The sequence below is a fragment of the Bos mutus genome, chromosome 9 (assembly GCF_027580195.1).
Source record: "Bos mutus isolate GX-2022 chromosome 9, NWIPB_WYAK_1.1, whole genome shotgun sequence".
NCBI lineage: Eukaryota > Metazoa > Chordata > Mammalia > Artiodactyla > Bovidae > Bos > Bos mutus.
The window spans coordinates 48003600-48031541 of record NC_091625.1 but is presented as its reverse complement, the minus strand read 5'-3'; the positions used below and the strand labels follow the sequence as shown (position 1 = coordinate 48031541).

At 33.4% G+C, this 27942-nt stretch overlaps 1 protein-coding gene across 5 annotated transcripts in view; it reads left to right on the top strand.

Annotated features, from left to right (window-relative positions):
- Positions 1-26134, top strand: part of GRIK2 (glutamate ionotropic receptor kainate type subunit 2) — a 739106-nt gene extending 712972 nt beyond the window's left edge. For 3 of the 5 annotated variants that reach the window (XM_070377124.1, XM_070377121.1, XM_070377123.1), the window contains 3 exons: positions 8533-8783; positions 21888-22022; positions 24451-24589. In XM_070377124.1, the coding sequence (XP_070233225.1) occupies positions 8533-8783; positions 21888-22007 (371 nt within the window). In that variant the 3' untranslated portion in view covers positions 22008-22022; positions 24451-24589. Of the gene's footprint in view, positions 1-8532; positions 8784-20223; positions 20311-21887; positions 22023-24450 lie in introns of those variants that run through there. The other 2 variants (XM_070377122.1, XM_070377125.1) reach the window with 2 other exon arrangements.
- The last annotated feature ends 1808 nt before the right edge of the window (positions 26135-27942 follow it).

Genomic DNA, 27942 nt, shown 5'->3' with positions numbered 1-27942 from the left:
ATGTGAAACTCATATGTTTATGAACTCTGTGTTCTACTGAATTTAATAAGAAACTGAGAAGATGTCAATATCAGAAGTTATACCTTAACATATTTTGACTATATCATAATGGATTTTTATAATTGATTCAATGTTTCATTCAAAAAGCATTGTTAAATGCTTACTTTGTGACAGGTACTGTGCTAGATGCTGGATGAAAAAAGATGAATAATGGATGGTTGATTACCTATAACTGACAGGTAGCCTGATTTTAAGTCGTTATTTAAAGCACTTCAAGTATTTGGGTATGTGTCTTAGAAATATTTATCATATTAAACACCTTCAAAGAAGAGGAATAATTAAGGAATTATTGAAACTCTTTGAGTCAAATCATTGAAATTATATATACGTAGTGAATATAGTATAGTCACATACCCATAAGATGTGTAAGCACTTCAGAAAGTGCACAGTATCTTGGAGAAATGACATGCTATGCTAGAGGAAACCTAAAATTATGAGTAGTCTATTTCGTACAAATATCTTCCCAGACCCAAAGAGAACAAATACCAGGATGTTACCTAAATCTCTGTAATACACAGCTCATAATATCATTATGATGAGTTGAATAACTATGAAATATAAAACAAAGGACACTAAAGTCCTTTAGGAAGTGGACAGTGGGGATTTGTTATTATGAGAAACATAAATACCTAGCCAGCCTATTATAATTTTAACAAAATATTTAAAGGATCTGGGTACCATTAGGAAAAATAAGACAGTGTATTTTCCCCCAGAATTGGTTTCATCAGTTTTGATATACAGATAGATTTAAATAACTCATAACTATTATCACTCAAATGTATTTTGTAAAGGGATTTAAAAGCCAGCTGTGAAGACATGTCCTAAAGTATTGTGATGTAGATTCTTATGAGCTGATGCTTCATGAAGCATATGAAGAGATGAATAAGAACATACAAAAAATATGTGACTTGATCAGTAGTCCTGTGATGAGTAAATTCAAAGCTAAGATCTAACAAGAAACAGCTTATTTTTGACAGAGAGAGCTTATGTAGTAACAGTAGTAATTACTGTTATTGAAGGCAGTGCTTTTCAAATTGAGATTAAAACAAAATAATTGATGGGAACATTAATAGATAGGAAGAAAAAATTCTTCAATAAAACAAATGTAATAATTTAAGACATTTTTAAACTTTATCCTTCATTGGAGAGATAGCAGCCTTTTATTTTGCTAATGTATAAAGTATACAAAAGATATATTTGTTATGGGGTATTCTTCAAGCTTATTTGAACGATGAATTCTTTAAAAGTGAAACACAGATGTACACTTCCCAAAAAAGAAGTGTATGGGAAAAAGACAGTTTAAGAAATATTGTTATAATAAGTTTTAGAAAGAGATTTTTTTTAGAGAGAAAGTGATTTTTTTTTCCCCTGACCTTAGTAATCGATTAAAGCATGCAGAAGCCTAATTTGAAAGTAAAGACATTTTTGGCAGGATGGATGGGAGATTGCTGGTATATGGATATTGTGATTTTAAAATATTTCACTAAAGCATGATAGGTATTAGAAAATTTGCTGTGCAACCTTTAAAGAAAAGCTTTATATCCATTAATAAGCCTCTTCAGGAGTTAAAAGTAAAGCTAATCCCCTTTCTTTAATCTTTTCTATATTATGTTTCCTGAATAAGATAAGGAAAATGTTTGGTACACACTTAAATTTGTATGTTTGTAAAGAGCATGAACAAAACAATCAAATGAGCAAATCGATAATTTATGTGTAGCAGATTTAAACTTTAGAACCAAAAATGTATAACTACATGTGTATTCTGTTCTATAAGAAACATCAAAGGACTGAAAGGAAGGGAAGGAGGGGGTGGAGGCGGGAGAGGAGGGAGAGAAAAGGAAAGGGAGTGGGAGGGGGAAGGAAGGAGAAGAAGGAAAGCAAAGCGACAATGTATGAAAAAAAGTGAAGGAAAGGTACAAGGGAGGTAGGGAGGAGGAAGGAGGGAAGAAAGTAAGAGAAGGGAGTCAACTCAATTCAGTAAACCCAGCAAGTTGGCTCAGAACTACTTGGTGAGATTTATATTGTTTATAACAAATCACAGTTTATTTTCCTAAGGAGCTTTTAGTCTATTTGTTAGGAGGAATGTTCATGAAATTATAATTTTATGTAAAGTCCTTTGATCAAAATTTAACCTTTGGGGACATTTGGAGAGTAATTTTTTTTTTAATTGATGAATTCTGAATAGGTGTGTTTGTAGGTTTTATTTATGCACACATACATATTGCTGCTGTTTGTCGCTCAAAAGTGCCTTTATGTCTTCTTGAGTGTTCTTTTGAGCCCCAGGGCTTATGGAGGGACTTCACTATGTAGTAATCACATGTCTTTTTTCCTTCCTTCCTTTCTTCCTCCTTCCCTTTCTTTCTCTCTCACTCTCCTTTTCTTTCATGTAAGCTAGAAACGGTTTTATCTGGTAAATGGGATCCTTCAGCAACTTGAAAAAAGACCATTTTTAAACATAATTGTTCCTTACTGTCAGAATGGAGCATATGTTTAAACAACCAAAGAAAGTCTCATTGTAAGCAGAAATACAAATGAAATAAAAACCAGAAATTGCATAGTGAAAATCAGAGAGCTAAATTCAGCTTTAAGAGGTATTTGCCTTATCTCACATGGTGTTTTTTAAAAAGTAACTTATATGCCAAAATCTTAATGTAGAGAATTTTAGACAAAATATTTCCTGGGATATAATAAAGGTTTAAGTATCTGGGAACCCTGTGTTGAAATTCCCACAGATTTTTAAATAAAACTTGAACTGAAAATTATCTTTCCATACTTGATGTTACAATTTTTCAGATCTTTTTGTCAAACTTGTTTCTTCACAAGTTACCTGTTTCCCTCTTAAGCATTTGAGGACTGACTTTTAGATGCAAAAGCATATGTTATATTAGACATATTTACAATTTCCTCAGTAGTTTTCTAATCCAATTTAAGAGCCCTGTTGCAAAGGTACTCATCTTCCTTGAAGGCAAGCTTATGGTACCTAACCCTAGCTTCTCACAGCTGCCACTCAATGGCCTCATAGTTCTTGTCTTGACAACCTATGGATTGAGGCTAGGTTCATACTTGAGCAAAACTTAGACTCTAACTAATGGCTGTTCACTTTATTAGAGCTAAGTGCATGATTATTCATGTTGAAAGAAGATAAAATATGCTTTTATTCATTGATCTTAATATCTCCTTGAAATTTTTCAACTAGATAAAGTTTCAAACCACTTTTGACTTTATTGGTATCTGCTAGAAATGCTTCCCAAGGAGCATCAAATAACACACCAAAGAAGTAATGTCATTATTGATGAATTATTAGTTTTTAAAATAAGTCAATAATAGAATGGCAAAGCATTGCAGTGATTTAGTGTCATCAATGATATTACTGTATTATTTCACCCTGTTAAAAAACTCAAACTGAGGTATATTAGTTTTTCAGCTTTTATTTGAACTGATTTCTATTTACATGTTGTGTTTACATTGGAAAACAAGTGTGGGGAGGTGTGCTAGCAACAGGACATTTTCATATTTACAATAAGTGCTGAGGATAAGCCCAACCAACAAGAAATCAAGATGTGTCCATCATTTGTTGAAAATTGGTTTACTTTTTTTTCTATCTGTACCTTATTTTGAGAATGTAGTAGAGAATATGGTGTTTGAAATATAGAATAAACATCATAATGCAATTCAGGAGTTTTGGTGAATTGGCAATAAAATAATACTCTTTCAATTTTGCTCAGGATGAAAAATGACCTGCCTCAAAATATTACTTAAATAGATCAAGAATTTTCCATATTTCAAAGTCTACATTTCATGTCAGTATCCTCCAAACATTTGTTTATATTCAGGCTATATTTTTATATTAGCCACCTATGGTCATTTCTATAAGTACTAAAAGTACAAAATTTGTTTCAGATGCTATTTTTCCAATGGAAGGATATATTTGATAACCTAAAGTGATTTTTTCTCAATCAATGTTTATGTTGCCCAGGACATACATGGTTAATCAGAATGGTAATTCAGAGTACACGTGACTTTAAAGCTGGTTCTAGACTAGATGTGATGAATTAATGAAAACTGGATAGCCAAACCAGATGACCTTCATTTATATTTTTTAAATACATGCCAGAGAAGACTAAATACACCTCATTGTCACTCTTACAGTCTGTTAGAATTTATAATCTACTTAGGAAAATAGATCACATCTTAAAAGGTAAATAATAGTGATACTTAATGACCTAAGCTGAGTCTCCAGTAAATGATCAAGGTAGAAAATAGTATGCACTAGGCTAATCCACTGAAATCTGAAGGGCTAAGGGGAAGAATTTAAACTGAGCATCTTCATCAGAGTAGTATTTGGAAGAGGACAGAGGAAGGAAACTAAGGAGAATAAATTTTCCTACCATAATTAGATTTTGCATAGTTAAAAAAATAAATTAGTTCTAATTATAGGAATGGATAATGCACCTTTTAGGAAGATAGTGAAAAAGATATATAGAAGCCATGTACTTAAACATTTCTTCTACATAAATTGAGGATTACATTAAGGAAACAGCTTTCTACCTGGACTTGGTATATCTTCACTCCAACTTTTCAATTAGGTACTAACTTTTCATGATTTTCCTTGTATGGCTGCTTTTTAGCTTACCTGTTCTTGGTAAAAGAGCAGTGCTGAATTAGTCCTGTTATACTAATCAAGTAAAAAGAAGACATATAGTGCTGTTCCTTATGGGGCAAAATAGTTTCCAGATCAGGTTTTTAATTGCTCTTAGCAAAAATAATCTTTAGGTGTAAATGCAGGAATATTTAAATCAAGACAAAAATCACAGACAACATGGAATGCAAGGTGAAATCAGTATGTTTCTACAAGCAGAAAAAAACACTTATGGATGAATTTGTGCAGAAAACTGTAATGTGCAGTGTTTAGGGAAAGATTAGAGTTTAGGAATGATTAAACACTAATAACAGACTATTTTCTGGAGGAGAGAAAGCAATAAGACTGATCCTTTGGGACAGATGTTGAAAGATGCATATAGTTCAGTATTATTGCATGCTTTGGGGCAACCAATTAGAAAAGTTATTACTTATCATATAACACTAATGCAGATGAACATCTACCCCCATTAGCATATATACTAAATTTCATTTATACTGTTGCTTACAATTAAAATATTTCTTTCCAAAGTGCAAAATGATAAACAAACAACCAAAAAAAATCTTACAACGCGTCACCATGATGATTTTTGAATGATCCAAGTCTGTACAAACCATTACTTCTGGTATTCATCTCAAATAACAAATATAAATCATTACTATCTGCAAAATGTTAACCACTCCTTCCAGCTGAGCTATTTCAAATTATAAAATATATTGCTGTAAAAGTGCTGCACTCAATATGTCAGGAAATTTGGACAACTCAGCAGTGGCCACAGGACTGGAAAAGGTCAATTTACATTCCAATCCCAAAGAAAAGCAGTGCCAAAGAATGTTTAAACTACCACATAATTGTACTCATCTCACACACTAGCAAAGTAACACTCAAAATTCTCCAAATTAGGCTTCAACAGTACATGAACTGAGAAATTCCAGGTGTTCAAACTGGATTTAGAAAAGACAGAGGAACCAGAGATCAAGATGCCAACATGTGTTGGCAAAAACATTCCCCCCCAAATCTGCATCTCTTTCATTGACTATGCTAAAGCCATTGACTGTGTAGATCACAATAAACTGTGGGAAATACTTCAAGAGATGGGGAATACTAGACCACCTTACATGCCTCCTGAGAAATCGGCATGCAGGTCAAGAAAAAACAGTTAGACTCGAACATGGAGCAATGGACAGGTTCCAAATTGGGAAAGGAGTACATCAAAGTTGTATATTGTCAACTTGCTTATTTAACTTATATTATATGCAGAGTATAACATGAAAAATGCCAGACTAGATGAGGCACAAGCTGGAAACAAGATTACAGGAAGAAATATCAATAACCCCATATATGCAGATTACACCACAATTATGGCAGAAAGCAAACAGGAACTGAGGAGCTTCTTGATGAACATGAAAAAGCTGGCTTAAAACTCAACATTCAAAAAATGAAGATCATGGCATCTGGTCCTAATAGTTCAGTTCAGTTCAGTTCAGTCGCTCAGTCGTGTCCGACTCTTTGCGACCCCATGGACTGCAGCACTCCACGCCTCCTTGTCCATCACCAACTCCCGGAGTTTACCCAAACTCGTGTCCATTGAATCAGTGATGCCATCCAACCATCTCATCCTCTGTCATCCACTTCTCCTCCTGCCTTCAATCTTTGCCAGCATCAGGGACTGCTCCAGTAACTCAATTCCTTGCATAAGGTGACCAAAGTATTGGAACTTCATCTTCAGCATCAGTCCTTCCAATGAATATTTAGGACTTCCTTTAGGATTGACTGGTTTGATCTCCTTGCTGTCCAAGGGACTCTCAAGAGTCTTCTGCAACACCACAGTTCAAAAGCATCAATTCTTTGGTGCTCACCTTTCTTTATAGTCCCACTATCACATCCATACATGACTACTGGAAAAAAAAAAAAACACATAGCTTTGGAACTTCATGGTTCACGTATAGCTGAAGCGTGGCTTGGAGAATTTTGAGCATTACTTTACTAGCGTGTGAGATGAGTACAATTGTGCAGGAGTTTGAGCATTCTTTGGCATTGCCTTTCTTTGGGTTTGGAAGGAAAACTGACCTTTTCCAGTCCTGTGGCCACTGCTGAGTTTTCCAAATTTGTTGGCATATTGAGTGCAGCACTTTCACAGCATCACCTTTTAGGATTTGATAGCTCAGCTGGAATTCCATGACCTCCATTAGCTTTGTTCATAGTGATGCTTCTTAAGGCCCACTTGACTTTGCATTCCAGGATGTCTGGCTCTAGGTGAGTGATCACACCTCCTTAATTATCTGGGTCGTGAAGATCTTTTTTGTACAGTTCTTCTTTGTATTCTTGCCATCTCTTCTTAATATCTTCTGCTTCTGTTAGGTCCATACCATTTCTGTCCTTTATTGTGCCCATCTTTGCATAAAATGTTTCCTTCGTATCTCTACTTTTCCTGAAGAGATCGCTATTCTTTCCCATTATATTGTTTTCCTCTATTTCTTTGCACTGATCACTGAGGAAGGCTTTCTTATCTCTCCTTGATATTCTTTGGTACTCTGCATTCAGATGCTTATATCTTTCCTTTTCTCCTTTGCTTTTCACTTCTCTTCTTTTCACAGCAATTTTTAAGGCCTCCCCAGACAGCCATTTTGCTTTTTTGCATTTCTTTTTCTTGGGAATGGTCTTGATCCTTGTCTCCTGTACAATGTCACGAACCTCCATCCATAGTTCATCCAGTCCCATCACTTCATGGAAATAGATAGGGAAACAATGGAAACAGTGAGAGACTTTATTTTCTTGGGCTCCAAAATCACTGCAGATTGTGACTGCAGCCTTGAAATTAAAAGATGCTTGCTTCTTGGAAGAAAAGCTATGACCAACCTAGACAGAATATTAAAAAGCAGGGACATTACTTTACCAACAAAGGTAGGTCCATATTGTCAAAGCTATGGTTTTTCAGTAGTCTTGTGTGGATGTGAGAGCTAGACTATAAAGAAAGATGAGCATCAAAGAATTGATGCTTTTGAGAAGACTCTTGAGAGTCCCTTGGACAGGCAGGAGATCAAACCAGTCAGTCCTAAAGGAAATCAACCCTGAATATTCACTGGAAGGACTGGTGCTGAAGCAGAAGCTTCAGTACTTTGGCCACCTTATGTGAAGAACTGACTCATTGGAAAAGACCCTTATGCTGGGAAAGATTGAAGGCAGGAGGAGAAGGGGACGACAGAGGATGAGGTGGTTGACCGATGACAGACAGACTTGATGGGCATGAGTTTGAGCAAGCTCCAGGAGTTGGTGATGGACAGGGAAGCCTGGAGTGCTGCAGTCTGTGCGGTTGCAAAGAATCGGACATGACTGAGCGACTGAACCGAACTGAACAGAACTTGTTAATCATGACTGCTTCAAATTGTTGCAACTTAATCATGGGAAACACCATTTTTTGCACAACTTTCCTAAAAACCAAGGTTACCATTTGATCAAAGCCCTGTTTTCAGTGTTGAACGATTCCTAGCCATTAACTAAATATCCTTGCCCTCTCTGCATTTCTTTTTTGTAGATTTCTACTTACCATTTATTATTTTCCCAATTCTCTGAGTTGAGCCTGCATTTAGCAAGAGATATTTTCCTCTTTCAAAATAAAATGTATTTTAACCTTCAAAATCAGAAAGGCCACCACCTCTATTTATTTTGTTAAGCTTGTATTTTATACCATTTCCAGTTGATTTTTCCTGCTGAAAATAAATAGTGGCATATTTCACAGTATTTGGAAAGAGCTCTGTTCTTTCATCATGTTAACCTTTAATTATGAAATTCTGGTTTCCTGGAAAGCATTAACAAACTCTCTCTTTTCTTAGGTTCTCCATATAGAGACAAAATCACCATAGCAATTCTTCAGCTGCAAGAGGAAGGCAAGCTGCACATGATGAAGGAGAAGTGGTGGAGGGGCAATGGGTGTCCAGAGGAGGAGAGCAAGGAGGCCAGTGCCCTGGGGGTTCAAAATATTGGTGGCATCTTCATTGTTCTGGCAGCCGGCTTGGTGCTCTCTGTTTTTGTGGCAGTGGGAGAGTTTTTATACAAATCCAAAAAAAACGCTCAGTTGGAAAAGGTAAATGTCACTTTTTTGCAACTTAAAACAATTGTTGTTATAATAAAGCCAACTATTTTTTATCTTGCCAACCAAGGGTAATACTTAGAACTGTGACTGTTAACGATCTTCTGTCACTCGTTATATACAAAGGTTCATAGAACTCAGGATTAACTTTGTGCTTTTAATTTAAAGGTAATATTTTTAATTGAACTGTTTCAGAACCAGCAACTATTTTCCCTCGTATTAAAGTCTGAAATTGGAAAAACTTTTGCTGTTTGAAGTTCACTGAGATTAGTTTACTGGACGAATATAATTAATGAAGTAAAACTCAGGAACTGTTATATGAAGAAATAAATTTTCTCTGCAGTAAAGTGCTTTAAGATACGATACTCATTAATAGTTTCAAGTTAGAAAGTAAATATAATTTTTATTTGAAGATTTTTGCTGCCAATACATTTCTATTTGAACAATCTCAAAGCACATTGTGGAAATTTTAATGGATATTCTACATTAATGAATATGTGAGAATATTGTGAGTTTCTTCTTTGCCACTTAATATTATTCTTAGTGCATCTTTTATTGTTTTGCACTTGAGTCTTCAGAAGAATATATATAAACCTCAAAATATTGAGATTATTGCAATTTTCCTTAGGATTTTAATATATTTAATCTTTGAACAAATATCTTTACATTCTATTCTTTAAAAAAATTTTGAACCTAGTTCATATTATACATTTCTAGTGCTATAATTCCATTAGTTCTATAAATATAAAGAAATCTTTCTGATATTATGTGCTACTTTTAATATAAATGTATGACTCGGAACATAAAATTTGGCTTTAAAATTTTTAAGCCTTTTGGAACTTAGTCTTTTAGCATATAAACATCTCTTCTGTTTATAACTGAAAAGCAGTTTTTTAGATCTTAATTTTTAGATGCTGCATCAGGTGAGATTATATTGCTTTAAATATTTAATGGTTTATAAACATTTATTGGTAAATATAAAAGTAGAAATATGATATTTCCTTCATATTTAATAATTTATGGTACAGTTATCTTTTCTGAAATCAAAATTCTGGGTACAGCATCCTTACATTTTACTTCACTTAATAACTAAATTCAATTTACTTCATTTAATTTAATTAAGAAAGGTAATTAATTCCTTGAAATAGTGTTAAATGACTATTCTGATAGTACCATTCTATGAGTAAAATAACCAATTAAAAAGTTTGAGAAATTTGGACAAGTATATGATTTATTTAATGGCTGTATCTGCTGATCTGACTAAATCAAATATCTTTTGCTACAGGTGTGACTGAAAATTAGGTCTAAGTACACTTTTTATATTATGATTTTATTACGATGTCAAAATGAGTTTGGGGCTCAAATCCTAAGAACTAATCAAAGATGAAAGTGATTAAGTCTTCAGTCTTCATATTTACTATAAGTTATCAACAAATGTGATATTTGGTTAGTTTATGCTTAAAATGAGTCCCAAAGTAGTATAAGGACCTTAGGTTGTCTAGTTAGAACTTCACATCATCCATATGCAGTAGTTTTCTTTCACTTATAGCTCTGGTTTAAAATAAAACATTTAAAATATGATAGTCTATTGCCCTTTTCTCTTTGTATCCTGTTTGTATGATTTCCCTGGGCCTTGTCTCTATGTACAATTATTTTATAGCTTTAAGGTGTTTTTAAAGGACATGGGGATTTACTTTTTGTATACTCACCTTTATTGTTCTTATAAATAACTAGTTTAGTTGAATTTTTCACATATCAACCAGTTCTCAATTTCTGTGGATTTCTATGACCTTCTTAAACATTAGAAAGTTGGAATCAATTGACCTATTTGGGCTGAAGCAGATAAAATATTATATTGGAAAAAAAGAGCTGTTTTGATAGGACATGAGCATATGAATCACATCCTCTGATGTCAACGTCTCCACAAAGCTTCCGTAATGAAGTTCAAATTCTCTAGCTTCTCAGAGGAGACATTTTAGGATCTCTCTCTGTTCATCTTTGTAGTTTCATATTTTGCTTCTCTCCAATTTGTGCTTGTACTATAACCACACTAAATTGCTTTCTATTTTCCAAGGCCAGCCAGCTTTTTAAAATACTCTTACCATTTGACCTGAGCAACCTTTGTCCATTTTTCTACCTGGCAAATTCCTACTAGTTATTTTAGATTAGGGATTCAGGACTAGGCATCAACTTGCCAAGAAAGGTTTTCCTAATCAACAGGTATAATGAATCTTGTACAGTTCAGTTCAGTTCAGTCACTCAGTCGTGTCTGACTTTTTGCGACCCCATGAATCACAGCATGCCAGGCCTCTCTGTCCATCACCAACTCCTGGAGTTCACCCAGACTCACGTCCATCAAGTCAGTGATGCCATCCAGTCATCTCATCCTCTGTCATCCCCTTCTCCTCCTGCCCCCAATCCCTCCCAGCATCAGAGTCTTTTCCAATGAGTCAACTCTTCGCATGAGGTGGCCAAAGTACTGGAGTTTCAGCTTTAGCATCATTCCTTCCAAAGAAATCCCAGGGCTGATCTCCTTTAGAATGGACTGGTTGGATCTCCTTGCAGTCCAAGGGACTCTCAAGAGTCTTCTCCAACACCACAGTTCAAAAGCATCAATTCTTCGGCACTCAGCCTTCTTCACAGTCCAACTTTCACATCCATACATGACCACAGGAAAAACCATAGCCTTGACTAGATGAACCTTTGTTGGCAAAGTAACGTCTCTGCTTTTGAATATGCTATCTAGGTTGGTCATAACTTTCCTTCCAAGGAGTTAAGTGTCTTTTAATTTCATGGCTGCAGTCACCATCTGCAGTGATTTTGGGCCCAGAAAAATAACGGCTGACACTGTTTCCACTGTTTCCTCATCTATTTCCCGTGAAGTGATGGGACCGGATGCCATGATCTTTGTTTTCTGAATGTTGAGCTTTAAGCCAACTTTTTCACTCTCCTCTTTCACTTTCATCAAGAGGCTTTTGAGTTCCTCTTCACTTTCTGCCATAGGGTGGTGTCATCTGCATATCTGAGGTTATTGATATTTCAGCCAGCAATCTTGATTCCAGCTTGTGCTTCTTCCAGCCCAGCGTTTCTCATGACGTACTCTGCATATAAGTTAAATAAGTAGGGTGACAATACACAGCCTTGACGTACTCCTTTTCCTATTTGGAACCAGTCTGTTGTTCCATGTCCAGTTCTAACTATTGCTTCCTGACCTGCATACAAGGCACAACTATTTCCACAAGGTGGTGTTAGATTTTTATTTTCTATTACAATGAAATGGCCAACATCTGCTGGATCATCAAAAAAGAAAGAGAGTTCCAGAAAAACATCTGCTTTATTGACTATGCCAAAGCCTTTGATTATGTGGATCACAGCAAACTGTGGAAAATTCTTAAAGACATGGGAATACCAGTCCACCTAACCTGCCTCCTGAGAAATGTGTATACAGGTCAAGAAACAACAGTTATCAGAGTACATCATGTGAAATGCCAGGGTGGATGAAGCACAATCTGGAATCAATTGCCGGGAGAAATATCAATAACCTTAGATATGCAGATTATACCACCCTTATGGCAGAGAGCAAAGAAGAGCTAAAGAGCCTCTTGATGAAAGTGAAAGGGGAGAGTGAAAAAGTTGTCTTAAAACTCAGCATTCAAAAAACTAAGATTATGGCATCCAGTACTATCACTTCATGCTAAATAGATGGGAAAATAGTGGAAACAGTGAGAGACTTTATTTTTGGGGGGGCTCCAAAATCACTGCTGATGGTGACTGCAGCCATGAAATTAAAAGATGCTTGTTCCTTGGAAGAAAAGTTATGATCAACCTAGACAGCATATTAAAAGGAAGAGATATTACTTTGTCAACAAAGGTCCATCTCCAAAAGTCATGGTTTTTCCAGTAGTCATGTATGGATGTGAGGGTTGGACTATAAAGAAAGCTGAGCACTGAAGAATTGATGCTTTTAAACTGTGTTGTTGGAGAAGACTCTTGAGAGTCTCTTGGACTGCAAAGAGATCAAACCATTAGTCCATCCTAAAGGAAATCAGTCCTGAATATTCATTGGAAGGACTGGTTGTGAAGCTGAAGCTTCAATACTTTGGCCACCTGATGCAAAGAACTGACTCATTGGAAAAGACCCTGATGCTGGGAAAGATTGAAGGTGGGAGGACAAGGGGGTAACAGAGGATGCGATGGTTGGAAGTCATCACCGTTTAGATGGACATGAGTTTGAGCAAACTCCAGGAGTTGGTGATGGACAGGTAAGCCTGGCATGATGCAGTCCATGGAGTCACAAAGAGTTGGACACAACTGAGTGACTGATTTAAAAGAAAACCATATGACTTTATCTGTACATCTCATTTTTTAAAAAAAGCTTCAGTTCAGTTCAGTCGCTCAGTCATGTCCAACTCTTTGTGACTCCATGAATCACAGCACGCCAGGCCTCCCTGTCCATCACCATCTCCCAGAGTTCACTCAAACTCACATCCATCAAGCCGGTGATGCCATCCAGCCATCTCATCCTCTGTCGTCCCCTTTTCCTCCTGCCCCCAATCCCTCCCAGCATCTGGGCCCATCACTTCATGGGAAATAGATGGGGAAACAGTGGAAACTGTCAGACTTTATTTTTTGGGGCTCCAAAATCACTGCAGATGGTGACTGCAGCCATGAAATTAAAAGACGTTTACTCCTTGGAAGAAAAGTTATGACCAACCTAGATAGCATATTGAAAAGCAGAGACATTACTTTGCCAACAAAGGTCCGTCTAGTCAAGGCTATGGTTTTTCCAGTGTCATGTATGGATGCGAGAATTGGATTGTGAAGAAAACTGAGTGCTGAAGAATTGATGCTTTTGAACTGTGATGTTGGAGAAGACTCTTGAGAGTCCCTTGGACTGCAAGGAGATCCAACCAGTCCATTCTAAAGGAGATCAGCCCTGTGTGTTCTTTGGAAGGAATGATGCTAAAAAAGCTTAGCTAACTTCAGAAACTATCTTCATTCCAAGAATATTTGCTAAAACAAACAAACAAAAAAGAATATTTGCTGCCCCTTGAGAAAGTTGGGAATGAGTTTTATCCATTTCAAACAAGGTCCATTCTTTCCTTTGTGAAGCCTCTGATGAGAGTTCTCCATTGAAAGTGAAAGTGAAAGTGTAGTTGCTCAGTCCTGTGCAGCTCTTTATGACCCCATGGACTGTAGCCTGCCAGGCTCCTCTGTCCATGGAATTCTCTAGGCAAGAATACTGGAGTGGGTTGCCTTTTCCTTCTCCAAGGGATTTTCCTCACCCAGGGATCAAAGCTTGGTCTTCCTCTTGGCAGGCAGATTCTTTACCATCTAGGCCATAAGGGAAACTTTGCTCACTATTTTATTCATATTTGCTGATTTCTGTGGGGGGTAGGGGGAGGAATCTCTCCTTCCGTATTAGATTCTTACCTCTTAATTCCTTTAGGAAAAAGGACTAGTGAGTTTGATGTATCTTCATATCTCAGGCAGTTCCTGTTGGCATAAGACTCTTCCTTTTATATTTCTCTCTGTTTTTCTCCTCCCTTCCTTTTTTCTTTCTTTACCTGTTAAATAATGAAACTGATTCCAGAAACTTAGGAAAGTTGATCATAAACAATAAAAAAGAGCTATGTTTTCACATAATTCAAAAGAAATATGTTTATAAAGTAAATAAATAATAGGTTTATTAGATGTTATATATTGTATTTATTGTGATAAATTATGTTGTTGAGCTCCATTCCTCTTCATTTTTCCTGAGAAAAATATTTTACTTTGTTGGGCAATATGGTTTAACACCTTAGTTAATTTATTAAAATTAGCTGTGAAATAGTCCTAGATTTTATTGTAAAATATGCATGTGAGTATACAGAAATTTATTTTATTTGCACTTAGGATTTGTGTCTTTAATTGAGATTTTTGGATTTTAAAACCAAAGTAAATATTTTTAAAATTATTCATTTAGTCAATAATTATTTATTGAGAACCAAGTGTGCAACGAATTTTATTTGCACTTTGGAAGTACGCAAGTATATATTATTCATAATTCCAGCTCCCATATACTTTATCTCTTACCTCTTTTTCTTTTTCCATTGTATTTCTTCTTTCTTTAATTCATAATATTCTAGTATTTTTAAAAAGAACAAATGAAAATTTCTATCTTTATCTAAATAAGCTGGTGGATATGATATACATGCAATCTAGTTGAAAATGAAGTTTATTTATAAAGTTTATGGATAATTAATATATTACCTTTCAAGTCTTATCTCTAATAATGATAATAAATTAGTGATTATTATTAAAGGTGAAAATAATATGTCTTTTATAGTATATATTTTGTAAGATATTAAAGGATCACACTTTATAGTCTTAATGACTATAATGTTTTTATATTTCTGAACTATTTTAGAATTAAGTGTACTATAAGAATGTTATTTTTAAATGAGGGCAGGTTAAACTAAAAAGAGAATATAATGCTGAAATATGTAGACCTTATAAAAATATAAAAATTATAAGTTGCATTCCTTTCCAATAACCACAAGATGGTGTATTATAATTTTTAAAATACTTAGTGGTTTTAATTTTGATGCAAATATTAATGCCTGAAGGACATATTGCTTTTCACATTTATTCAAACTTGTAAACTAAATAGTTGTTTTTCTTTTTTTGATGGTTTTCACCATATAACCTGGCCATTATGAAAGTTACTTAAAATGTTTTTCCATTTTAAACATGTTTGAAAAACAACTAATCAACATGTGCATTTTATAATTTTCTTTTTGCCTTATATTTTCCTTGCTTTTAAAAACATTAGTACTTGAGGTTCATTCAGTAAGCAATTCAAAAAATTGTTGCATATCTTAGGCAATTATCAATGCATTTCAGATAACATAGATTTGTTTGAAATAGTCTGTGTTTACCTTTAAATCTTACTTATAACTGAAAAAACTTGCTTAATATTTGTAATTTTAATTTCTCTGGTAATATATTTTTATGATAATACATTGATTTTTGTAAGTATGAGTTATAAGTTGCTGTAAGAATTTTTATAATACTATTTTATGATCATTATTGTTTATTAATTTATGTTGGAATTATTAATCATTTCTTAAATTTTTGAATATTTTCACTTTTAAAAGCTATATATAATTCTGCCTTCTTTTGATTTCCAATGAGAATGGTAATATAACTTACATAGTTGCACCTTTTGTTTCTGTGTGATACATCTATAAATAGATTTATTTCCATATAACTGAAATAGATTTGCCTGTACAAACTGTTCCTTATTGAACATCAGGTTGAATATGAATCTTTGCATTTCTTGATATGAAAATATAATAAAATATTCCCTTTCTATTATTTAAGCATAAAGAAAATACAGTAAATATATCTTAGAAATAAAAATATATAAAGTATTGCTGGATATTGAATTTCTAAGCTACATTCCGTGTCTTGGATACATGTTATGTGCTTTCCTGCAAGGTGATTAAAGTACATTTTAAGAGCTATTTTGTACAGTTGTTTTTCAGGACATAGTACATTTTAGTGTACATAGTTGTTTGTATTATAGAACACCGGTTAATCTTATCAACAATAATCTTTATATAATGTGGTGATTTTCAGTCATTGAAAATTCAAAAAAAGTGTTGTGGGTACATAGAATGTTCTTCAGTGTATAGTTGAATAGGAAATGTAGAAGGCAGTTGTAACTCATAGAAGGACAAATGAATGAAACAAGGCAATATGAGGAATAAGAAGAAAATCATATTGGTTTAATTTAAACTTGCAAGACTAGAGATTCTGTATGAAAGATTATTCAGAGGAAAAATACTTTTCAAAGCTGGCTGAATCTGTATTTCATGGAATCAGGAGAATTAAAACAAGTTGTTCATAAATCCTTATGCACAAATTGCTTCCAGAATGCTGAAGAATTAGTTCTAACAGAAGTAATGCTTCATAAAAGAATACATTTATTGGAGAAGATATATGAAAGCAAACATTGTCCTAAATTATCAGTAAAAATTTTATTACAATATTTACATTTTTCCAAATAATACTTACTTACAAACCATGGAATATTTGTACTTTTCATATAGGGAGTTTGTATTTAATATATGGGGTTTTAACTGTTAACTTTCTAAGTACATTTTTAATTAAAATCTAGCTATAAAGCATGTTGCTACTCAAAAGTTAAAAGTGGCAAATAAACTTTGGACAAAAGTGTATTTTGTCTTGTTTTTATATTACTGCCTTTCTCTGAAAGCAGAACATCTCTCAATTTCCACTAATAACCTCTATAGGGACTAACTGGATGGCTCAAAAAAAACACAACTTTTTATAAATAAATATAAAATAACACTTCAATTGCCAATCTTCCTTTTGCTCACTAAGTAGTTACAAATCAGCAAAAGGAGTTTTAAGTCATTTGTTTATGATAACTCATACTCTTTTAATGCCCATAATGTTTTAAAACAAGATTATAGCTGGTTTTCATAAATGACTTTAGAATTTTTAAAGTGGTACAAAGTTACTCTGAGAGCTATGCAAAGATTATTATCCATATTGAGCAGAAGAGGATAAGTATATCAAGGGTCAAGTATGTTTCTCAAGTTGAAATATGCCTATTCTGTTTACACCACAGAACACTACAGGACATGGAAGGAGAACATTTAGCTATTTTTCTTGGCAGGTTTTATCCCTGATGTTGTATTGACAAAATGTATGGAGTGGGAGTTTGAGTTAGATAAACAGACTGGGCTTTGATCGTGAGCCCTGTATAGTTATTTCACTTTCCTGGACATTAAGCATGAGTTTTGAAATTTAAAAAAAAAGAAAAGACTTGGAATCATTCTTCAAGTGTGTTCAACTCTGTGTTATATTAATCTTTCTATACATCTTTTAAATAAATGAATGGGTTACAAATACACCATAAATTAAAATGCTTTAGAAGTTAATATAGTTAACATATATAGAGCTTTTTGCATGTCTGGCATATACTAAGAAGCTTTCATTATAATATAATTATTATTTTTATTTATAAAACTGATACATTTTAACTGCTGTATTTTAAAGGAAAGAGAGCTTTCCTGGAATTAAACATTAGTTATTTGGATGTTACATACTTTGTTGAAAAATTGTTATTATTATGACTACTGGCAAGAATATGATTAACATTGCTTTTTCTTAAAATTCATTTCACAGCTGTGTTGACTAAAATGGTGTTGAAGCTTGTCAGACCTAATTTATTGATTTTTCTAACTTAAGTAAGGGAAGTGTAAAAATGTATAATGATGCCCCATTTTTCTCTGTCTCATTTATTTGCAAAATGCAATATAAAGTTATTCAGTAAGAGTCAAGGTTTCTGAGAGTATTTTAATCTTTGGTTTTGTTTATCATTGTAAAATAATCCAGGCTAAAACATAGGAAGCTTTGTCATTTTATTTATTAAGAAAAAATAATTTAGTGCCATAATTTTTCTGTCTGATTTATTATTTAGTATTCAAAAATTACCATTTGTTAAGAATAGAGTCCAGGTAAAAGAACTTAGCTGAAATTCAAATCACTGTTAGTGAGGCAGGCTAATATAATAACACACAGAATGGAAGTCAAGAGAACAGTATTCCTTTTTCAGTTAGAATATCAATGTGTACATACCTCTCTGACTAGTGCACAGCATATTTAAATTATATATATATATATGTATATATGGACTTTTTAAAAAGAGTGCTGCTCTAAGACTAAGCATCAAGATCAAAGTTTATATATATAATATATATATATTATATATATATATTTTGGACATGAGTACCTTGGCTAGTCATTTTTCATCTCTCATTGCTTCACTGTTACATTCATACAGCTTTAGGTAAATCTATACTTCTGATAGATAGCACTAGCTATTTGATATTTTTAAAAGACTGCTAATTAAAGAGTAAAATCAAAAGAAATGGGCCTTGTTAAATGACATTTATCTTCATTATTTAGAACACCAACATTTATATAAAATGTTGCATATTGCATCCAATATACTTTTTATTTCCCTTTAGTTATTATTTAGTTAATTTAAGTATTACCTAAAGTGGAGCAATTTTCCACAGGGATTAATTACAGTGACTGGATTTGTCTCTACTACATGTGATCTGGAATTCTTGGTCAAATGGCCTACAGCATCCGAAATTAATTAGAAAATGTCTAAGAATGAATGAGGTATCCATAATCAGTGAACAAATAATTTAAATGAAAAAACAAAACATTTTCGTTGAGAGATGCTAGTATATATTAGGACATTGCACTACAAAGTCTCTTATAAACAGTTTAAAGATGTTTTGAGTGAATGAGTGAAGTGAGTTTAAAGATGTTTTGAGTGAATGAGTGAAGTCGCTCAGTTGTGTCCGACTCTTTACGACCCCGTGGACTATAGCCCACCAGGCTCCACCGTCCATGGGATTCTCCAGGCAGGAATACTGGAGTGGGTTGCCATTTCCTTCTCCAGGGGATCTTCCCGACCCAGGGATCGAACCCAGGTCTCTCGCATTGCAGGCAGACTCTTTAACCTCTGAGCCACCAGGGAAGTCAAAGATGTTTTAATAGGCTTCAAATAGAAACTGTACACAAAAATGGTTGGAAATTGTTCTGAATATTGGAATATCATTTAGTTAATTTCAACCCACTCCAGTGTTCTTGCCTAGAGAATCCCAGGGATGGTGGAGCCTGGTGGGCTGCCATCTATGGGGTCGCACAGAGTTGGACAGGACTGAAGCAACTTAGCAGCAGCATACCCTTAAAAAATAAGACAGTAAGATATATAGCATAGTTTCCTCCTTACATAATATGTACTAAATAGAGATCTAATAATAGCATATAATATTTATGATTATTTCTCCAATTGGTATATTATTATATATTCAACATGAAAGTGATGAGTTTCAAAGTTTAAAAAATTAAACTTATTTTTCATCAGTTGCTATTTTTTTAAAGACATTGCTAAACATAAAGGATTTAACTAAAAAATGAAGTTTAAATATATCACTGTTTAATGTGGAGCATGTTTGCAACTAGATTTCTAATACTAAAAAAATTTATGTGCTTCTCAAAGTGCTGTCACATCATGTATCATATAAACATATTTATAAATTAGAAAGTCAAGCTATTAAGATTAAATTATTCTATAACACCACGAATGATATTCTTGAGAACATTTATCTGTGGACTATTTATGTGTTGTCTTATACATAAAAAAATAGCTTGTTTAAAAGGCAATGTACATTTAGACAAATTCATTATTTTTAAGGTTTCCAAACCTTCATTGTTTCAAGAATTAGAGATGTGTAATACAGGTTGCCTCATTAAATATAGTGAATTTTATAATGAGTTTAACTAATTTAAATGCAATTATACATGCTAACAGCTCAAAGATTTAAATTTTCATTTTCAGGAATCTTCTATTTGGTTAGTGCCACCCTACAATCCAGACACTGTTTAGTAAACTTTTGAAACTTACTAAAAGAGGTTTTTAATAATGGTTAGTATCCTTGCACCTTTTTTTCTTTTTGTAGTCTGTCATATTGTGCAGAAACATTTTTGTTGTTGTTTTCACCCTAAGGAACTTTCTTTGACACAATTTGTGTGTTTCTGTCCCTAAGAAGTGATTCGAAAAGCATGGTAGTTTTCTTTCTCTTTCTTCCTCCCTCAATCTTTCTCTCACTTCCTCTCTCCCTTATTTTCTTCCCTCTTTCCTTCGCTGTTTCTTTCCTTAAGTCCCCCACCCCCTTTTCCTCTCTTCCTCTCTCTTTTATTCTTTCTTTTCCTCCTCGCTCCTCCTCAGTTTCCTTCTTCTTCATTATAACTCTGAAAATTCCTGTCAAGTGCATTTAGGTTTTTCAAAATCTTATTCCATAGTTCAATAAAAGGACATGTGAAAAATTCTGATCATGATATGAATTAGGAAACACTATTTGTCTCTATCAAATGACAAGTTAGAAGTTTAAAAATCAGACATAGTAATTTTTTGGCGACGTACAACACAGAGAAACAGCTGTATTTCACAATCGTCTGTACAGTTTCAACTTCAGGTCTTACAGAGATCAAGATACAGAATTTACATTTTAAAGCTTTAAAAAATTTTTAAAAACTGTGTTTTCTTTAGTGATACAAATGAACCATACTTTATGGTATCATTAAATTTTTTAAATTTGTCAATATTGTCTCCAAATTTTTGCTCAAATCTAAAGATTTTCATAGTTTTGTGAAGGATTGGAAATATTATATAAGTAAGAAAAGAACCTACAGTTTCATGGTGACTGTATTAGAACCTAAGATAATACTATTTTTTTTAGATAAAACATATTGATAAATAAAAAAAAACTGTCAAAGTCAACTTATTTAGAGAAAAAAGTTAACAAAAGTGGTAACATGATATTATAACCAAAACTACTGATTGACTGCTTAAAGCTTGCTTGATTAAATTTTTTACTTTCTAATGGCTTAAGAAAATAGAGATAGCCTAAAATGATAATGGTGGGATTACATGTTTACAATTTTCAGAGTTTATAAATTTGTAAATATCATTTACTTGAGATAATTTTAAATTATTTATGCTTGATTGGGGCAGGATATATGCTTATAATTTATATTAATCAGTATTACAAGTGTTATATTACATAAAATTGCTTTAAAAGAGTTTAAATGCATTTATAGTCTGAAGTTAAGTATAGGCTATTAATACAATTTGTCAATATTGTCTCCAAATTTTTGCCCTAACTAACTAGAAATAAAACTGAATCAGTTCATGGTTGAATAGTTATGTACATTTGTGAGATTTTTTTCCTGAGAAAATCAGTTGTTTAGACCACTCTATTACTATGGATAAAACAATATCTCTATTTTATCACTTGTGAAATCAATATAATCATGATATCTAAAAACTGAGTTTGCCAAAGAGAATGTTATAAATTTGGGAAATTTAGTTATTTTAAATGAAGGCTTATTTCAAACAATTCAACATTATTCACATCCTATAACATTTTTAAAGTGTCGATGGCATCAAGCTCTGACATTGTTATATTATCTAATCAATTCTTCTGTTAAATGTTTCAACAGAGAACCAAGACTAAGTTACCTCAAGACTATGTATTCCTCCCTCTTTTGGAGTCAGATTTTTCCATTTCTACAGTGTTGTCATCATCACCATCTTCATCATCATTTTCATCATGTTCTTAATAAGTACATCTAATAGTAGGTATTAAGCAACAAGAAACACTGTGTCCATATACTGGCTATCAGGTGTCATATAAATCTTTTAACAGAAATAGAATCTGTGAATTTCAAAACCGTATAATTTAGCACATAATAAATAATACATAGAGATAACTTGCAGTTAGTTTGGAATTCATGTGTAGCATTTAATCATCTCCCATGACAAACACTAATAAATTAATATTTTTATGAATTTAATGTTATTAAACAAATAACAAAGTTTTATCTGATTAATTAGCTCACTTGTACACAATGTATTTTACTAAGATTCTGAAAAAAAATTTTAAGCAATTGAATTACAAACATTATTAAAAAAGAATTAAAATGTTAAGGTCATGTATGGCTATTGTTAATTCAGTCAACATGCGTACAACAGTGTTGTGAGCACTTGATCTCTATTCTTTACAATTCAATGAGAGGGAAACATGGAAGCCCTGGAGGTCAGACAGAGAAACATGATAGTGAGGGGAAAGTAGTAAACTGAGTAGAAATAATAAGCCTGGTCAACTGGAAACTAGTTCCTGAATAAGTTAAAATTTGAGTCATGTCTGGAGGTAAGGGATAAAGCTGGACTGATGTGAAAGATGAAAGAACTCTGCTAAGTACCAGAGCAAAAAGAAACAAAGGAGAAAAACTTTGGCGGTCCAAAGAGAAGCATGTGTGTAAAGAGAAAAAAAAAAGAAGAGGAAGAGGAATAGGTTGGGGGAGAGATAAGGTAAAATTAACTCAGAGAGGTCATGATGAAAAAAAGAGATTTGGATTTCACCTGTTTATTGGACAAGAAAATACTATTAATAACTGATGTTTAAAACAATAGATTATTGCTGATAATTGTGAGAATTTCAGCAATAGCCAAGGCATAGATTTGGGATGATCACTAAGGAAACTCTTCAGCAACCTAAAGAAGAAAAATGAGAATATAGCCAGGAATGGACAAGAAGCTAACAGTGCAGGATCAAAATACATAAAATTGGGTATCAGAATATCTTGCTGGAGGTGCAGTTGTGAGCTGCAGAAAGTGAGTTATCCTCTGTCATATAGATGCCCAACTTAATTCAGTGTTAGTTTGTGTCACAAAAAGTGATATATGAAAAGTATTTTAAAAAGTATAAGGCATGTATATGGTATTAACCATTTTTATCCTACATTATTTTGGAATTTAGTTCAGTTCAGTTCAGTCGCTCAGTTGTGTCCGACTCTTTGCAACCCCATGGACTGCAGCACAACAGGCTTCCCTGAACATCACCAACTCCCGAAGCTTCCTTTTGGATTTTGGAATTAGCCTAAGATGATAAACAACAAAGAAGCATCACAAAATGCAAAACAAAAAAGACTTCTCATGCATATTTGATTAGGTTTATTTCATTATGTTTTCATATCACTTTTTGGAATTGTGTAAATTTTTCATTCTTGTCCACATTTTTAGTTGTTGTCCACATTTTTAGTCCTTGCAAAAAAAATAGCCTGAGTCTTAGACCATCTGAATGTTAACAACAATATGCAACTAGCTCATGAATCTGATTTATATGTAACTAACACATGTATCTCAATTAGATGGAAAGGGAGACTAACAAGTTTCTGTCTTATGTTTTCACTCTGTAATAGGAATTTGAGGAGTGTGTCATAAGTTCCAGATATATAGAATTTCTGGCAAATCTATTGCCAATGAAATCGGAATTAAAAAATATATATAGGGTCATTTTTTCTTCATGAAATAAATTATTTATCAGTCTCAGTTACCAAGTTGATGATACCAAAAGTGTAGTTAATATTTGTGCATGGATTTTTAAATGTGATACAATGTCATTTCATGATTAGGTCATATGTGTTTGTAATCTTCACCAATAGTTTTATAGGCATGATCACAAAAAAGATATAATGAATACCAAAAATAATTTTCCATATTTTATGTCTAAATGTGTGAGTGCTATTTTTGTTCTGTTTTGAAAGACAAAATGAAGAATCCATGTTTAAAGAAAATTTTCATATCTTACATTATGATCTAAAAGCCAGTATATTTTGTCTAATTTTTTTTAATAGCATGGATGGATTTCTGGTAACTGATTTATTTGTGCTTGTATTTAAATTTAAGGTAGATTATATCTTATCATGTTAATCAATTATATATCTTAAAACCTCATTCAAATTATGTGTAATGTATGCATTCCTAGCTGGCAGTTCACTATCAGGTGGAGATTTTCTTTAAACTTGCCCACTTTGATAAAATATTTTAATTATCATGTTTTGAGTATTAAAAGTGGAATAATTTGATATAACCATTATAATGGAATTTTTCAAAACTTCAAGGCTGCTATGTTGACAAGTCTGTTGAAACTGAATTTAATATTTTTCAGGACCATTGCACTTGATGTGTTTGTAATATTTCCTTTTCTGTGTTATTCTGTAGAGGTCCTTCTGTAGCGCCATGGTAGAGGAACTGAGGATGTCCCTGAAGTGCCAGCGTCGGTTAAAACACAAGCCACAGGCCCCAGTTATTGTGAAAACAGAAGAAGTTATCAACATGCACACATTTAACGACAGACGGTTGCCAGGTAAAGAAACCATGGCATAAAGCTGGGAGGCCAAACACCCAAGCACAAACTGTCGTCTTTTTTTCCAAACAATTTAGCGAGAATGTTTCCTGTGGAAATATGCAACCTGTGCAAAATAAAATGAGTTACCTCATGCCGCTGTGTCTATGAACTAGAGACTCTGTGATCTAAGCAGTTACAACGATCAGACTTGATTTATAAACATCATGGATCAACCAAGTTACACGGGGTTACACTGTTTATCATGGGTTCCTCCCTTCTTCTGAGTGAATGTTACATAACCATTTTGTGGCTGGTTTCAAATGCAGTCCAGGAAGAAATTACAGGTTCCTTTTGAGGTTCAACTGTTGCCAGGAGATGGAATATCAATGCCCCAAGGGTAACCAGAGGAAAAAAAATCATTAAGAATAAAAATACTTGGAATCAGCAAAAACTGTAGTGTTACAAGACACAGTTAAGTCTTCTGAACACCCAGATAAGAGGGTGATGATGTCACTAGCCCCCAGCTACTCAGTATAATGGTCATCTGAATAGACAATATGTGCTTATAGGATGTGAAGAAATGTAAAGCAAAACAAATCTGAATTTCATGGCAAGTGGAATATAAAGCAGATCTTCATCAGTGTCTTTCTTTCTTTTCTTTTTGTTTTTTTTTGACAGTCTGTGTCACTGATTGAAATAGAAGTGTCAAATTACCAAGGCAATAATGTTTTTTCTTATATTCACTGTGGCAGGAGATTTAACATGTATCTTTACCAAATCCCTACCTATTCCAGCCACCCTTTCCCCAACCTCACACCAAGAATAAAAAAGCAACAGTTGGTTCAGAGATTCTGAATTAAAATGGATGATGTTTTGCAATCTTTTTCTTAAGCTGTAAAAGAGGGCTGAGTATTGATAGTTCTGTGGAAGACTGCAACTTTCATTCTAACATTCAGACATGTTAATCCAAAACCTCCTTCCTGCTATAAATGAACTTGATGGAGCCTGGGCAGATCTCAGTGAAAGGAGAAAGGGGACTGGTCATCTAAAGAGAAGTATGTGTGGTGAACTCTGACGTGGACTGCATTTATCAATACAGTCACAATGTTAAATGAACAAAATTCTTGAGCAGTTTTTTTCAAAAAATGTTCAGGTTTATTTGTGGAAATGCAAGATTTCTATGAAAATAGTTTTTGTATGGAAATTTTTGTAATACTTTTTATCAACAAAATAAGAACATGCGTTCCTGTCAGGGGTGTGATGTCGAGCATGAATGGTAGTGCGTGTGCACCACCAACGTTTGGTGAAAACTATTTTTATCAAGAAAAAAAGGAGTCATAGAAGAGAAATATTTTCAAGTTAGATAATATAAAAGCTAGGTGCACTACCACCAGTGCTTACCATGCCACACCCCTGGTTTCCACGAGGCTGATAACATACTGTAATGAACAATTGTGTGTAAAATGGTAAAAGACACAGACCTCTTGACAACATTGTGATAACAGTTGAGTGCACACAGTTTGCTGTTTGAATCCAATGCACAAAATTTAAAAAATCATTAAAATTATGTCCATTTTACTTTCAGCTTTGACTTTCATTTTTCTCTAGTATGGGTAAATGAGCGCACTATTTGTTGTCTGCATGAAGGGAAGTTCACTTCCTGAAACCTTCCAGGTCATCAAGGATGACCACTTCAAAACTGCCTGGACAAAAGAAGAAGAAAGATCAGGCTAAAAGCTGGACCAGCATATAAAATGTAATCTTCAGGCTTAGGACAGTTCAAACGTGAAAAAGAACAGCTTTAGAGGATACAATCATGATCTTAGCTCTTGTGAGTGGACATTGATTATGTCCATAGTGTTGTTTAAGACAGTATAGTGATTATGATATTATATGTGAAGTTCAACTCATGTCCAATTTACGAATTCATTGCACATTGATGATTTAATTCAGCAAAGGGAGAGGAAGAGATAGGCTCAATATCAACAATAAATTAAAAACAAAACAAAACACCTCATTTTAACTAGAACTCTTATCCAAAAAAAAAAAAAAAAAACAACATAAATTTCTAATAGCCATTACTTAAAAATTCAATTTCTAAGTGTTTTCAAAATTTCTAGAGTCAGGGTTAAGTTAAATTTTATATTTCAAGGACAATTATGTCCCAAAATTTAATTTTAGGAAGTTGCACAAGTTGCTGTTACAAATCTCAACATTTTTTTTTGTATTGGTAAATAACCTCAAATAACATAGCTCATAAAATATTCAGATTTTGGTCTGAATATTAAGCTTTTACTCAATTAGGTTCTAATAAGATTTTAAAGCACTTTTAAATTTCAATTCTTCATTATATTACAAACTTAATAGGCAGAAAATGATGACTATTTTTTAAATAGTCTGGAATAATTATTTATATCTTTGGTATGATCTGATAATTTAAGAATTAACTTAAAAAATTCAAAAAGTATAAAAGATTCTGCTGTATTTTAACTCCAAAGTTTATTTAGAATATAAAAATGATGTATGATATTCAACTTTTATCCATTTTCTGAAAGGTTTCTACATTACTGCCAAAATAGATATTGCTCTATTCATTGTGTACTTATACATATATGGAGTACTATTCTTAATTTTATTAAAATTTGGTTACTTTCAAAATAATTTCAACCTGTGAAAGAACATCTCTTCTCTGTGGAAAAGCAGTGTATTGGCATAAGATTATTTTCCAGTGTCTACCACTCAAATTGTAAGAAAAAGAGGAAATGCCTGTTCTAGTTGACAACATAACCTGATGACTCCGGATAATCAGTGGAGCTACATACATCACAAATAAACAACTGTAGCCACTATGGAACACTGCAGGAGGATATATTTATATATATCACCACTAAATAATGCCAATCAGATGAAAACATCAAGGATTTATATTCAGTATATTTCATAGATAATTAATCCTAACAGTTATGAGAATGCCAGAGATATATTTATATATTTACAACTGAATAACCCTAATAATGTGGAGAAGAAAATGGCAACCCACTCCAGTGTTCTTGCCTGGAGAATCCCAGAGACGGGGGAGCCTGGTGGGCTGCCGTCTATGGGGTCGCACAGAGTCGGACATGACTGAAGCGACTTAGCAGCAGCAGCAGCAACCCTAATAATTATGGGAGCACCAAGGAAATAGATTCTATTTTACAAACATGTAAAATGGATAAGGATATTTTATAAATTAAAATATTTCAAATATTTTTCACTTCAGTTGTATATTTTTAAGAATAAGTTTCTTGTTATTAAATGAGTTTATGTACTAAACAATAATGCTTTTAAAGAATTTTAGCACAGTGCTTCTAAATGTTTGTTTATTA